The sequence below is a fragment of the Eucyclogobius newberryi genome, unplaced genomic scaffold, assembly GCF_026437365.1.
Source record: "Eucyclogobius newberryi isolate DKJ021-1_F unplaced genomic scaffold, fEucNew1.0.hap1 SCAF_14, whole genome shotgun sequence".
Classification (NCBI taxonomy): domain Eukaryota; kingdom Metazoa; phylum Chordata; class Actinopteri; order Gobiiformes; family Gobiidae; genus Eucyclogobius; species Eucyclogobius newberryi.
Window position 1 is genome coordinate 32097927 of NW_027315768.1, and position 14051 is coordinate 32111977.

Consider the following 14051-nt stretch of genomic DNA (forward strand, 5'->3'; position numbering starts at 1 on the left):
TATATGAGAGCGACTTTATTTTGTTGAATTAATGTTTAAAGCGGCAAAGTATTTAGTATATAAAGTTTTAATTTGTGTTAATTCTGCATAACATTTTACTGGAATGACATCACTTCCTGTCATTTTTTACAGATTTTTTTACTTTTCTCCACAAATACCTGCTTGATTGGTGTAAAACTATCATTTATACTACGTAACTCTTTGTGCTCGTCTCTGTGGATGTTTTCGTTTGGCTTGGACTTGTTCCACAGAAATGCATTACTGGCATTACAAAGTTATCCATCTCCATGGAGACAAGCACGTGACAAGATATATTTAAATATTTGAACAATAAATACACCTCAAATTGAATAGAAGAAAGACAATACTATACTGTGTAACATTCTGAGGAAAGCATGTAGTGGACACATGCAGCTCTCTGAATCCAGTTTATCGTATTTATCGATCTGGACAGGCTCCCGTTGAAGGGCGGGACCTCCTGACACACCTCTGAAGCCGATTGGTCGAACAGCGGAACAATCTGAGAACGGCAACTTATGTTTAATCCACCTTTTCCCGTCCGCAAATGCACGAAGCGCTTCCCTCTGCGCGTCCCAAACCAAACAGTCCATATTGTGTGTTTGTTTTTGGGTCATTTGGGCAGATTTTCGTCTCCCGCCCCAAACCGCAGCGCTGCCCCGTGATTGGTCCATCCTCCACTGGCGGTTCAGACCCGATCGCAGCAGCAGAAGCCTGACCAGATGCTGCAGCTTAATAAGATCGACCCCTCGTCCAGCAGAAACGCCACTCTCTCAAATCTCTTTCACATGTTTGGATTTTTGGCTTTGCGTGTTGATTCGGCAAAACGCTGCAGACGTTTTCCAGCTTTCCTGCGATTCTTAGTCCCGTTTCACACATTTCTACCGCGTGTCCCGACATAAATGGCCCGTGCGTCTCTCCGATTGGTCCATCCACCTGCCGATCGCGGTCCCGTTGTGTCGTTGTTGTCAGTGTCATTCCCGTGTGTGTGTTTGTGTGTTCGCAGCCCTGGTGGAGGAGCTGCTCAAGGCCCCGGTGTTGCGCGTGGCGGGGAACAGCTGGACGTCCTGGGACAGCTGGTCGTCGTGCACGCAGAGCTGTAGCCGCGGATACCGCACCCGGCGACGCAGCTGCGGCGGCGCGGAGGGGAAGAGCGCCCCCGTGGGCTGCAGGGGGTCGCCCGTGGAGTACCAGGACTGCAACGTGCAGGCCTGTCCAGGTCAGAGAAAGACGCTCAGCATGTGCACGTTTAGAGGTAGAAGGACATACGCAAAGTCAGTGCAGTGAGAAAATTGTGTTAAAAACATTAGAAATAAACACAGAAATACATAAAAAGGCTGCAAAAGGAGCTGAAGAAAAGATAGACATTTATTTTATACATTTCTAATCTGAATATTGTCATTTAAAAGGCCGATTTATCGTCTATATGTTTTAAAAATGTGCATTAGTCGGGTAATTTTTCATATTTTATGGATCATGTGAGCTGCAAAAGGTAGAAAAATGATATACCGTATTTTCTGGACTATAAGTCGCACTGGAGTATAAGTCTCACCAGCCAAAAAATGCATAATAGAGAAGAAAAAAACATATTTAAGTGGCACTGGAGTATGAAATGCAGTTGCAAGTGTGAAAATAACAAATAATATCACATATAAGTCGCTCCGGAGTATAAGTATAAGTATAAATATAAGTATAAGTCGCACCCCGACCAAAACTAACAACTTAGTCCGGAAAATACGGTATCTACGACTGTGTATCATTGTGCCATTTTATTATGTCAGGACACTATTTCTTTACAACGTGGTTCAAAGGAGTTTAGTGTTCCGCTATTATCAGTCACTATAGCTTCTGTATTTAGTGACAGGCCCATCGTTTAGTTTGATTTTTTTGTCACTATGTTCTACTCTCAAAGTGAGTTTGGGTTTGTTAAATCGCTCTGCATCAAGATTCGTGAGGAAAATATCTTATTCTGGGCCCTGGTGGTGAAGAGGAGGAGGAGATGGGGATGGGAACTGTGTGTGGGCCGGTACTTATCGCTTTATCACAGCTGAAATCAGGTCCATAAGAGGTAAATCCTTCAGTAATAAATCAATAACATGGTTTAAAGTTAAGCTATGGGTTCATTTATGTTCAGTTCAGGGTTTGGGTCAAGGTTAGAGTAGGAAACACTGTTAAACGCACATCATTGGATTGTTATTGGCCCTTTAAACACGCTCTTGAGTGCATTCGCTTTGACATCTCGTGTTTTACAACTTCAAATCACGTACGACTTGAAAACAGCACGTGACTTTCTATCAGCACTCATGTTAGCACTCATAATCGCCGCGGGGGGAAAGGTTTATTGATTTAAAAACGGCGCGGGCGAGCTCCGGATCGCAGCCGCTGACGTCGCAGACCTGGGGAAATTTGAAACTTAGTGTTTTTGTGAGGCTGACGTGACGGCCTCACGAACGGGATTAACGAAACGAGCGCCGGCGAAGCTAAATGCAACTCCAGGTACGTTTTTGCACAATTGTGCGTAATATGTGTCCTTTAAGTTGTGGATCAGCCTCAGAGCCTGGAAACATAACGTAATACTTGATGAAAAACATGAAAAATAAACAAAGAAATACATAAAAAGGCTGCAAAAGGAGCTGAAGAAAAGATAGACATTTATTTGAGACATTTCTGATCTGAATATTGTCGTTTAAAAGGCCTATTTATCGTCTATATGTTTTAAAAATGTGCATTAGTCGGGTAATAAGGCGCTGGTACAGCTGGCAGCCCGGTGTAAACGCTCTCTCTTCTTTCTCACACTTATTGTGCTTTATCTCCTATATTTTGTAAATATAGTTAGTATATTTTTTCTATTTTACTGTACGATAGGGACACGCGCTGGAATAGTTTTTTAATTCAACTGTTTTTGACTTTTTCGGCTGGATTTGAGCGTTTTTCGTTGCGTTCGTTGTGTTGTTGTGACGTGAGCTAGCTCCGAGCGAGCCCACCAGCCCCCCCCCCCCCCCCCCGCGCCCTCCGGCCGCGCTAAAGTACGGCGTGTTGTCGGTACACGTTTATGTACACGTTTATATGAAAGAGGAACTTCACGAACGATCGGGACACGCACTGGAATCGCTTTAAATTAACTTTTTATTCGGCTGGATTGAGTGTTTTCGTCGTGTCGTGGCGATGTGTCTTGGCTCTGAGTCCCCCGGCCCCGCCCCCCGGCTCCGGCCCCGCCCCCCGGCTCCGGCCCCGCCCCCCGGCTCCGGCCCCGCCCCCCGGCCGGTGCCGTACCGCGTTTCCACAAAGGAGGAACTCATGAAACTGCGGAGAACAGTCGTCTTACCCGGAGATCGTCACGTTATCCCGTCTGACCTAACCTAATACTGATGTGCAATTCTGTCATATGTGCAATTGCTGTTGGAATTCATGTGCAATTCATGTGCAATTACTGTGAAATTCATGTGCAATCTATGTGCTGTCGTGACACATATTCATGTGCAATTACTGTCGGGATCACATGCAATGGTATTATTTATTTATCTATGGGAGTTTTTATTTGTTTATAGGAGATCTTCTACTGAAAGTGTTTTTCAGACTTCCTATAAGTGATCTGTTCTTCTGTATCTACCTCTGGATCTACCTGCATTGCACCAATGAAATTTCCCCATGTGGGACAATAAAGGAATATCTTATCTTATCTTATCTTAATTTTTCTTATTTTATGTATCTTGTGAGCTGCAAAAGGTAGAATAATTATAACCGTATTTTCTGGACTATAAGTCGCACCAGAGTGTAAGTCTCACCAGCCAAAAAATGCATAATAGAGAAGAAAAAAACATATTTAAGTCACGCTGGAGTATGAAATGCAGTTGAAAGTGTGAAAATAAAAAATAATCTCACATATAAGTCGCGGATACAATAGGAAAACGTGGTTAAAAGCTAAAAAATATAAGCACATTTTGTGTAATATGTGTCCTTTAAGGTGTGGATCGGCCTCCAAAGCCTGGAAACATAATGTTATACTTGATTAACATATAATAACTAGAATAATAAATTGATTAATCAGAATAATCAATTTATAATAATAAGTTTTTAACAGGTCTTGGTAGAATTTAAACAATTGAACACGTTTAGCTTTGACTTCGAGCCATTTTGGAAGCTTCTTTTTCACTGCTATAGCTACATATATATAACTGTAAATCATCAAATTGTTCTAAAGTCACTCATCTTGGTACAAATCAAAGTTTTTAGCCCGCCAAATCACACGTGAATGCAAATGAACGACACAAAACTAAGCTCAGATATTCTTCCCTGCTATTTAAGCCTTATTCAAGCCACATTTTTGAAATTGTTTTTTGATGTGGCACATATCTCCCTTGTCATCCATTGTTGTTTTTTTCTTCTTTTAAAAACCTCAGACCGTCTCCAGGGAGATAAAGGTCACACAAAGGTCTCTCATTAACACCGCGGGGAAGTGTTAATGCCTCTGCCCTTTATGTCACTCGAACGTGCGAAGAACTGCATAAAGTTTCACTCAAAGTACAATCTAAATCAGCTTTAATACATCAGAATAACTGCATTACTTCAGTACTTATACATCACTCTCACATTATTCTGTGAGTTTGGCAGTTTTAACAGGGAAAGTGCTGAAGGAAGCTGGAGGAAAAGAAAATTATGTATAAGATCTATTAAAATCCAGCCTTTGCACTGGAGAAAATTTTTCATTTGTTTGAATAAATAATTACATTCTTGATAATTGATCGTCTATATATTACGTGGGATTTTCGTTAAAGTTTTATTATTGGTAATTTTTTGTGAAGAAATAACTATAACGTTCATGTTTCTGTTGTTTTTTAATGTATTGTCTCTCTAAAATACACGTTATCTTAGGAAAACAAATCCCTTCAACTAAAGTGTTGTTATTTTGATGTTTAAAATAATGTATAAAAAAGTAAAAAAAAATACAATCAAAGAAAAGTTGATTGTTTTTATACACAAAACAAGCCAAACTGTGGCGCTAATTTAAATGCAATGACTCCGTTTGCTGTAGGTTAGCATTAGCATTGATACACAAAACGCTGCCTTAGTAAACACAAACGTTTGTTCCATCATTAACATGCTGCCTTTGACTCGTTTCTTTAAATATTGATTATTTTTGCATATTTCCATGAAGATAGAACTGAGGAGTCGCATCACGTAACCCATTAAAACACAGCTGTACAAACAAAAGCTGTCCCATTGCGTTTGATTAATAGAATTAACAGGAAGTACTTAATGAAATAACAATAGCTGGACATAAAATCAAGCTAAAAGACCCCAAAAAACACCTAGTTTGCGGCGCAAATAAAAATTGCAATGTTTTTACTTTGTTGCCTGAGATTTCCGTTGCTTTTTGAACAGAACAATGTGAATATGTGGAATTTGCCATATTCTAGTGCATTTTTAAGACTACAAAGCCACAGCTCAATCACATTAGTCTATATATTGCTACGTTCATTTTCACATTTCCCTCCTGCTCCTGCGCTTTTTTCTCTCGCATCAATCTCCAGTTGATGCTTAGCGACATTGCCTCACAAACACTACCAGCGTTAAGCCTTTATTAGGACGCCTGAACACGTTTTATCTTGTATATCTGAACACGTTTTATCTTGTATATCGTGCGTGCGGCAGTTTCGCACGCCCGGGTTCGTATCGCTAAAACTTGCTTTTTTTTCCCATCTGGAATTATGGACGTATCTCGGCGAGTATTAGACCAATTTGCCCGCGCGATAAAAAGACGGAAGCGCGTGTCGGATGTGGGAGCGCACGGGAGCGAAACGGCGGAGTGTAGACGCCGCACGCCGCTGCTGGCTGATTGTATCTGAGCCAATGAGCCGAGAGTGACGCCAAAGCTCGAAAAAAGCATCCCACACTGAGCCGTCGACTGGTGGAAAGTCAAAAATCTGGCCATTTTGGGCTAATTTTTGGATCACGAAAGGAGGACATCAAGGGGACGTCTGGTCACCCTAAGTGTTTACTCATACGACGCCATCTAACCGCACTGACATCAGCTCTGTTCTGGTTATAATTAGTTAGTCACCGTATACATGCGTTCGCGGTGACGTCATACATCCGGGACTTCCCCATAGCGGCCATTTTGAAAGGGGTACGCGATATACTAGCCACCACCACGACTGCATCCTTTTCTACGGCATAATGAGCTACGAATACTTTGATTCTTTAGACGATAACGGAAAACTAAGGTACAGTGAACCCTCGTTTATCGCGGGGGTTACGTTCCAAAACGAGCCCGCGATAGGCGAAATCCGCGAAGTAGAAACCTTTTTTTTTACAGTTATTATACAATGAAATACTCCATAAAACATTGACGCTCACACGCGCACTCTCACCGGCCTCGCAAACTTCAATTTGGCAAGCGGTTTTACGTACGTGTACATATTAATATATAACGTTATTGACACACAGGTAGAGCAGACGCGGAGAAACTGTTTAGCCAATCAGAATGCAGAACACAATGCATGATGAAAATCCGCGAAGCAGCGAGACCGCGAAAAGTGAACCGCGTTATAGCGAGGGATCACTGTACACGACAAAGCTCTCATTCCTTGGTCTGACAACAGAGCGATGTCCTGACAGAACGCAGGTTTTTGGCATTTTGGCCTCATATTTCCTGGATATCGTATGTAGTAGACGTGCTGTTGTGCCCCTTTCAAAATGGCGGACTCGGTTCCAACTGTACAAGTTCTCGGATGTGTGAACGCATGTGTAGCCTTTCTTTGCTCACATGTGACTCTCTCCGTAAACGTTGCCGGGAAATGTGTTATTCATGTGTTATTCATGTGTTCTTCATGTGTTATTCTGTCACGTTCTGGTCCATGAGCTCATCTACAGTAAGTCTTCCACAGGCTCCTGGGACCTGATTAACGACTGGTTGAGTTCACCAGTGCATCACCAGTTAGTCACATACATGAGCAGACGAGATGTGAAGATGAGACCAGATAGAACTTTATTGATCGCGCGGTGGAGAGAGTCACTTCGATGAAAGATAGTGATGCTGGTTCATATGTTTTAAAATAGAGATTGCAGATTTGTTGACCTGGTTTATGGTTAATAACGCTGTGATTGCAGGACACAACCACATGGAACAAATACTGGCACAAAGTTCAAATAAATAAACAAAATGAAAACAATTTTAGCAATAGCTTCAGAAAACGGTGTAATTTTTCAATCCCAAAAAACTGAATTGTTTTTGGCTTCTTGCTTGGTGAGTTGGAGTATTAATTACTGGATTCTGCTTATTTTTTAGCTTTTAGTAATAGTCTTAATATTTGAGGGTTCAGCTGCTGCGTCCATTTGCTAAAAGATTCTGTACAAAAAAGCTGTGGTTAACATTTGACTTTTGTGAACAGATCTGCCAAAAGTAAATTTTGATGTCCTGAAAAGGTTTTGTTGTAGTTGTAGATGAAGTTCTGCTGATTACAAGGATGTACAACAAGTCTCTGTACGTGTTAGCATCTTCTTGAGGCCGTTGCCATAGCAATCAATCATTTAAAACCAAATATTACGTCTTTTGAATAGAAAAAGTCCTCTAAATGTTACATATTCATGGGTTTCTGAGGACTTTCTCCCATTCAAAATTGATAAAATATGTTGGACGACAGTTGAAAAGCCATGACAATTGCACATACGGTGTTAGCTATGTATGGCTACCAGCCGTGCTAATTAACCACCTCACACCAGATCAGAGCAGTCCAGGAAGTGTAGCCTCAAACATGTCCCGCCTCTGTCACGACGGGACCTGCAGATCTTATTAAGAGCGAGGGGGAGGAGAGGGTGAAAAAGAGAAGGTGAAAAAGGAGAAGGTGAAAAAGGAGAAGGTGATAGCATCAGATGAAGAGTGGACAGAGAGGAACAGGGCTCTGCTGGGAAGAGACCGGAATGAATGATGTCTTTGCAGGAGTGCGATCTATTACACATAGTCCTACCTCAGAGAGAGAGAGGGAGAGAGAGGGAGAGAGAAGGTGAGGGAGACAAACAGAGAGAGAGAGAGCGAGAGATAACGAGACATAGTGAGACAGAGAGAGAGAGAAAGAAAGAGAGATAACGAGACATAGTTAGACAGAGAGAGAGAGAGAGAGACATAGTGAGACAGAGAGAGAGAGGGATGAAGAAAGTAATAACTAGTCTCAACTGTTTTGTTTTATTTCATTGCAGAACTTTGTAAATGTCTTTGTAACATGTGCTGTGAATGAAGTGGACTGTAATGGCTGAGGTCAAAGGTCGGCTCATATGTGCCTGAACCTGGTGTTGTGGTTCCAGTGAAGGGCTCGTGGTCGTGCTGGTCCTCCTGGTCCCCGTGCTCCGTGGGATGTGGAGGAGGACATTATCAGAGGACGCGCTCCTGTAACAGTCCCTCGCCTTCAAACGGAGGAGACATCTGCATCGGCCTGCACACCGAAGAGGCCCTGTGCAACACCCACACCTGCGACGGTAATACAACTACTTCTACTGTACTACAACACCCACACCTGCGACGGTAATATAACTACTTCTACTGTACTACAACACCCACACCTGCGACGGTAATACAACTACTTCTACTGTACTACAACACCCACACCTGCGACGGTAATACAACTACTTCTACTGTACTACAACACCCACACCTGCGACGGTAATACAACTACTTCTACTGTACTACAACACCCACACCTGCGACGGTAATACAACTACTTCTACTGTACTACAACACCCACACCTGCGACGGTAATACAACTACTTCTACTGTACTACAACACCCACACCTGCGACGGTAATACAACTACTTCTACTGTACTACAACACCCACACCTGCGACGGTAATATAACTACTTCTACTGTACTACAACACCCACACCTGCGACGGTAATATAACTACTTCTACTGTACTACAACACCCACACCTGCGACGGTAATATAACTACTTCTACTGTACTACAACACCCACACCTGAGACGGTAATATAACTACTTCTACTGTACTACAACACCCACACCTGCGACGGTAATATAACTACTTCTACTGTACTACAACACCCACACCTGCGACGGTAATACAACTACTTCTACTGTACTACAACACCCACACCTGCGACGGTAATATAACTACTTCTACTGTACTACAACACCCACACCTGCGACGGTAATACAACTACTTCTACTGTACTTACAACACCCACACCTGCGACGGTAATATAACTACTTCTACTGTACTACAACACCCACACCTGCGACGGTAATATAACTACTTCTACTGTACTACAACACCCACACCTGCGACGGTAATACAACTACTTCTACTGTACTACAACACCCACACCTGCGACGGTAATATAACTACTTCTACTGTACTACAACACCCACACCTGCGACGGTAATACAACTACTTCTACTGTATTACAACACCCACACCTGCGACGGTAATATAACTACTTCTACTGTACTACAACACCCACACCTGCGACGGTAATATAACTACTTTCTACTGTACTACAACACCCACACCTGCGACGGTAATACAACTACTTCTACTGTACTACAACACCCACACCTGCGACGGTAATACAACTACTTCTACTGTACTACAACACCCACACCTGCGACGGTAATACAACTACTTCTACTGTACTACAACACCCACACCTGCGACGGTAATACAACTACTTCTACTGTACTACAACACCCACACCTGCGACGGTAATACAACTACTTCTACTGTACTACAACACCCACACCTGCGACGGTAATACTAACTACTTCTACTGTACTACAACACCCACACCTGCGACGGTAATACAACTACTTCTACTGTACTACAACACCCACACCTGCGACGGTAATACAACTACTTCTACTGTACTACAACACCCACACCTGCGACGGTAATATAACTACTTCTACTGTACTACAACACCCACTCCTGCGACGGTAATATAACTACTTCTACTGTACTACAACACCCACACCTGCGACGGTAATATAACTACTTCTACTGTACTAAACCCACACCTGAGACGGTAATATAACTACTTCTACTGTACTACAACACCCACACCTGCGACGGTAATACAACTACTTCTACTGTACTACAACACCCACACCTGCGACGGTAATACAACTACTTCTACTGTACTACAACACCCACACCTGCGACGGTAATACAACTACTTCTACTGTACTACAACACCCACACCTGCGACGGTAATAGAACTACTTCTACTGTACTACAACACCCAAACCTGCGACGGTAATATAACTACTTCTACTGTACTACAACACCCACACCTGCGACGGTAATACAACTACTTCTACTGTACTACAACACCCACACCTGCGACGGTAATACAACTACTTCTACTGTACTACAACACCCACACCTGCGACGGTAATACAACTACTTCTACTGTACTACAACACCCACACCTGCGACGGTAATAGAACTACTTCTACTGTACTACAACACCCAAACCTGCGACGGTAATATAACTACTTCTACTGTACTACAACACCCACACCTGAGACGGTAATACAACTATTTCTACTGTATTACAACACCCACACCTGCGACGGTAATATAACTACTTCTACTGTACTACAACACCCACACCTGCGACGGTAATATAACTACTTCTACTGTATTACAACACCCACACCTGCGACGGTAATATAACTACTTCTACTGTACTACAACACCCACACCTGCGACGGTAATATAACTACTTTTACTGTACTACAACACCCACACCTGCGACGGTAATACAACTACTTCTACTGTATTACAACACCCACACCTGAGACGGTAATACAACTACTTCTACTGTACTACAACACCCACACCTGCGACGGTAATATAACTACTTCTACTGTACTACAACACCCACACCTGAGACGGTAATACAACTACTTCTACTGTACTACAACACCCACACCTGCGACGGTAATAGAACTACTTCTACTGTACTACAACACCCACACCTGCGACAGTAATATAACTACTTCTACTGTACTACAACACCCACACCTGCGACGGTAATATAACTACTTTTACTGTACTACAACACCCACACCTGCGACGGTAATACAACTACTTCTACTGTATTACAACACCCACACCTGTGACGGTAATATAACTACTTCTACTGTACTACAACACCCACACCTGCGACGGTAATATAACTACTTCTACTGTACTACAACACACACACCTGCGACGGTAAAATAACTGCTTCTACTTTACTACAACACCCACACTTGTGACGGTAAAATAACTACTTCTACTGTACTACAACACCCACACCTGAGACGGTAATATAACTACTTCTACTGTACTACAACACCCACACCTGCGACGGTAAAATAACTACTTCTACTTTACTACAACACCCACACGTGTGACGGTAAAATAACTACTTCTACTGTACTGCAACACCCACACCTGGACGGTAAAATAACTACTTCTACTTTACTACAACACCCACACGTGTGACGGTAAAATAACTACTTCTACTGTACTACAACACCCACACGTGCGACGGTAAAATAACTACTTCTACTGTACTGCAACACCCACACCTGCGACGGTAATATAACTACTTCTACTGTACTACAACACCCACACCTGAGACGGTAAAAGAACTACTTCTACTGTACTACAACACTCACACTTTGCGACGGTAATATAACTACTTCTACTGTACTACAACACTCACACCTGCGACGGTAATATAACTACTTCTACTGTACTACAACACCCACACCTGTGACGGTAAAATAACAACGTCTACTGTACTACAACACCCACACCTGCGACGGTAATATAACTACTTCTACTGTACTACAACACCCACACCTGCGACGGTAAAATAACTGCTTCTACTTTACTACAACACCCACACTTGTGACGGTAAAATAACTACTTCTACTGTACTACAACACCCACACCTGAGACGGTAATATAACTACTTCTACTGTACTACAACACCCACACCTGCGACGGTAAAATAACTACTTCTACTTTACTACAACACCCACACGTGTGACGGTAAAATAACTACTTCTACTGTACTGCAACACCCACACCTGGACGGTAAAATAACTACTTCTACTTTACTACAACACCCACACGTGTGACGGTAAAATAACTACTTCTACTGTACTACAACACCCACACGTGCGACGGTAAAATAACTACTTCTACTGTACTGCAACACCCACACCTGCGACGGTAATATAACTACTTCTACTGTACTACAACACCCACACCTGAGACGGTAAAAGAACTACTTCTACTGTACTACAACACTCACACTTTGCGACGGTAATATAACTACTTCTACTGTACTACAACACTCACACCTGCGACGGTAATATAACTACTTCTACTGTACTACAACGCCCACATCTGTGACGGTAAAATAACGTCTACTGTACTACAACACTCACACCTGCGACGGTAATATAACTACTTCTACTGTACTACAACACCCACACCTGTGACGGTAAAATAACAACGTCTACTGTACTACAACACCCACACCTGCGACGGTAATATAACTACTTCTACTGTACTACAACACCCACACCTGCGACGGTAATATAACTACTTCTACTGTACTACAACACCCACACCTGTGACGGTAAAATAACAACGTCTACTGTACTACAACACCCACACCTGTGGAAAGGGCGCGAGGACAGTGCCCTGGGGCGCCCCCACACTGCAGGTCCGAGTGTCAGACACACAATCCCGTGCTCTCACAAACTGGGGTCGGTCTGTGTACTACAACACCCACATCTGCGAGGGTAAAAGAACTACTTCTACTGTACTACAACACCCACACCTGAGACGGTAAAAGAACTACTTCTACTGTACTACAACACCCACACCTGAGACGGTAAAAGAACTACTTCTACTGTACTACAACACCCACACCTGAGACGGTAAAAGAACTACTTCTACTGTACTACAACACCCACACCTGAGACGGTAAAAGAACTACTTCTACTGTACTACAACACCCACACCTGAGACGGTAAAAGAATTACTTCTACTGTACTACAACACCCACATCTGCGACGGTAATACAACTACTTCTACTGTACTACAACACCCACACCTGCGACGGTAATACAACTACTTCTACTGTACTACAACACCCACACCTGCGACGGTAATACAATTACTTCTACTGTACTACAACACCCACATCTGCGAGGGTAAAAGAACTACTTCAACTTTACTACATCTCTCGGCTTGATATTAAATGATGATGTTTTGGAGTACTTGAGAGCTGTTTTGGGCATGCCGTTCTATATTTTGTTTAGTGATTATCCGGGTCATTAATTTGTCCGGGTCACATGTCCGGGTCACATGTCTGGGTCATCTGTCCGGGTCACATGTCCGGGTCATCTGTCCGGGTCACATGTCCGGGTCACATGTCCGGGTCATCTGTCCGGGTCACCTGTCCGGGTCACATGTCCGGGTCACATGTCCGGGTCATCTGTCCGGGTCACATGTCCGGGTCACATGTCCGGGTCACATGTCCGGGTCATCTGTCCGGGTCACCTGTCCGGGTCACATGTCCGGGTCACATGTCCGGGTCATCTGTCCGGGTCACATGTCCGGGTCACATGTCCGGGTCACATGTCCGGGTCACATGTCCGGGTCACATGTCCGGGTCACATGTCCGGGTCACCTGTCCGGGTCACATGTCCGGGTCACATGTCCGGGTCACATGTCCGGGTCACATGTCCGGGTCATCTGTCCGGGTCACATGTCCGGGTCACATGTCCGGGTCACCTGTCCGGGTCACATGTCCGGGTCACATGTCCGGGTCACATGTCCGGGTGATTGAACACTGGGTCCACATGAATCAACACGTCCTTTGTTCAGTTTGTCCTTTTGCTTCATAATAGATTTCCTCAGTTCATGTTTTTGAATTGCACATTAATAATCAGGTGATTAAAGGTGACGTGTGGTCACTGAGCTCTTCACCTCTTTGTCCCGTGAATCCT

The 14051-nt window shown here is 43.4% G+C and overlaps 1 protein-coding gene across 3 annotated transcripts in view; it reads left to right on the forward strand.

Annotated features, from left to right (window-relative positions):
* The window catches only part of sema5ba (sema domain, seven thrombospondin repeats (type 1 and type 1-like), transmembrane domain (TM) and short cytoplasmic domain, (semaphorin) 5Ba), a 378099-nt gene that overhangs the window by 340147 nt on the left and 23901 nt on the right, over nt 1-14051 (forward strand). For all 3 annotated transcript variants that reach the window (XM_072445266.1, XM_072445269.1, XM_072445267.1), the window contains exons 18-19: nt 1025-1237; nt 8320-8490. In XM_072445266.1, coding sequence (XP_072301367.1) covers nt 1025-1237; nt 8320-8490 — 384 coding nt within the window. The remainder of the gene's footprint in view (nt 1-1024; nt 1238-8319; nt 8491-14051) is intronic.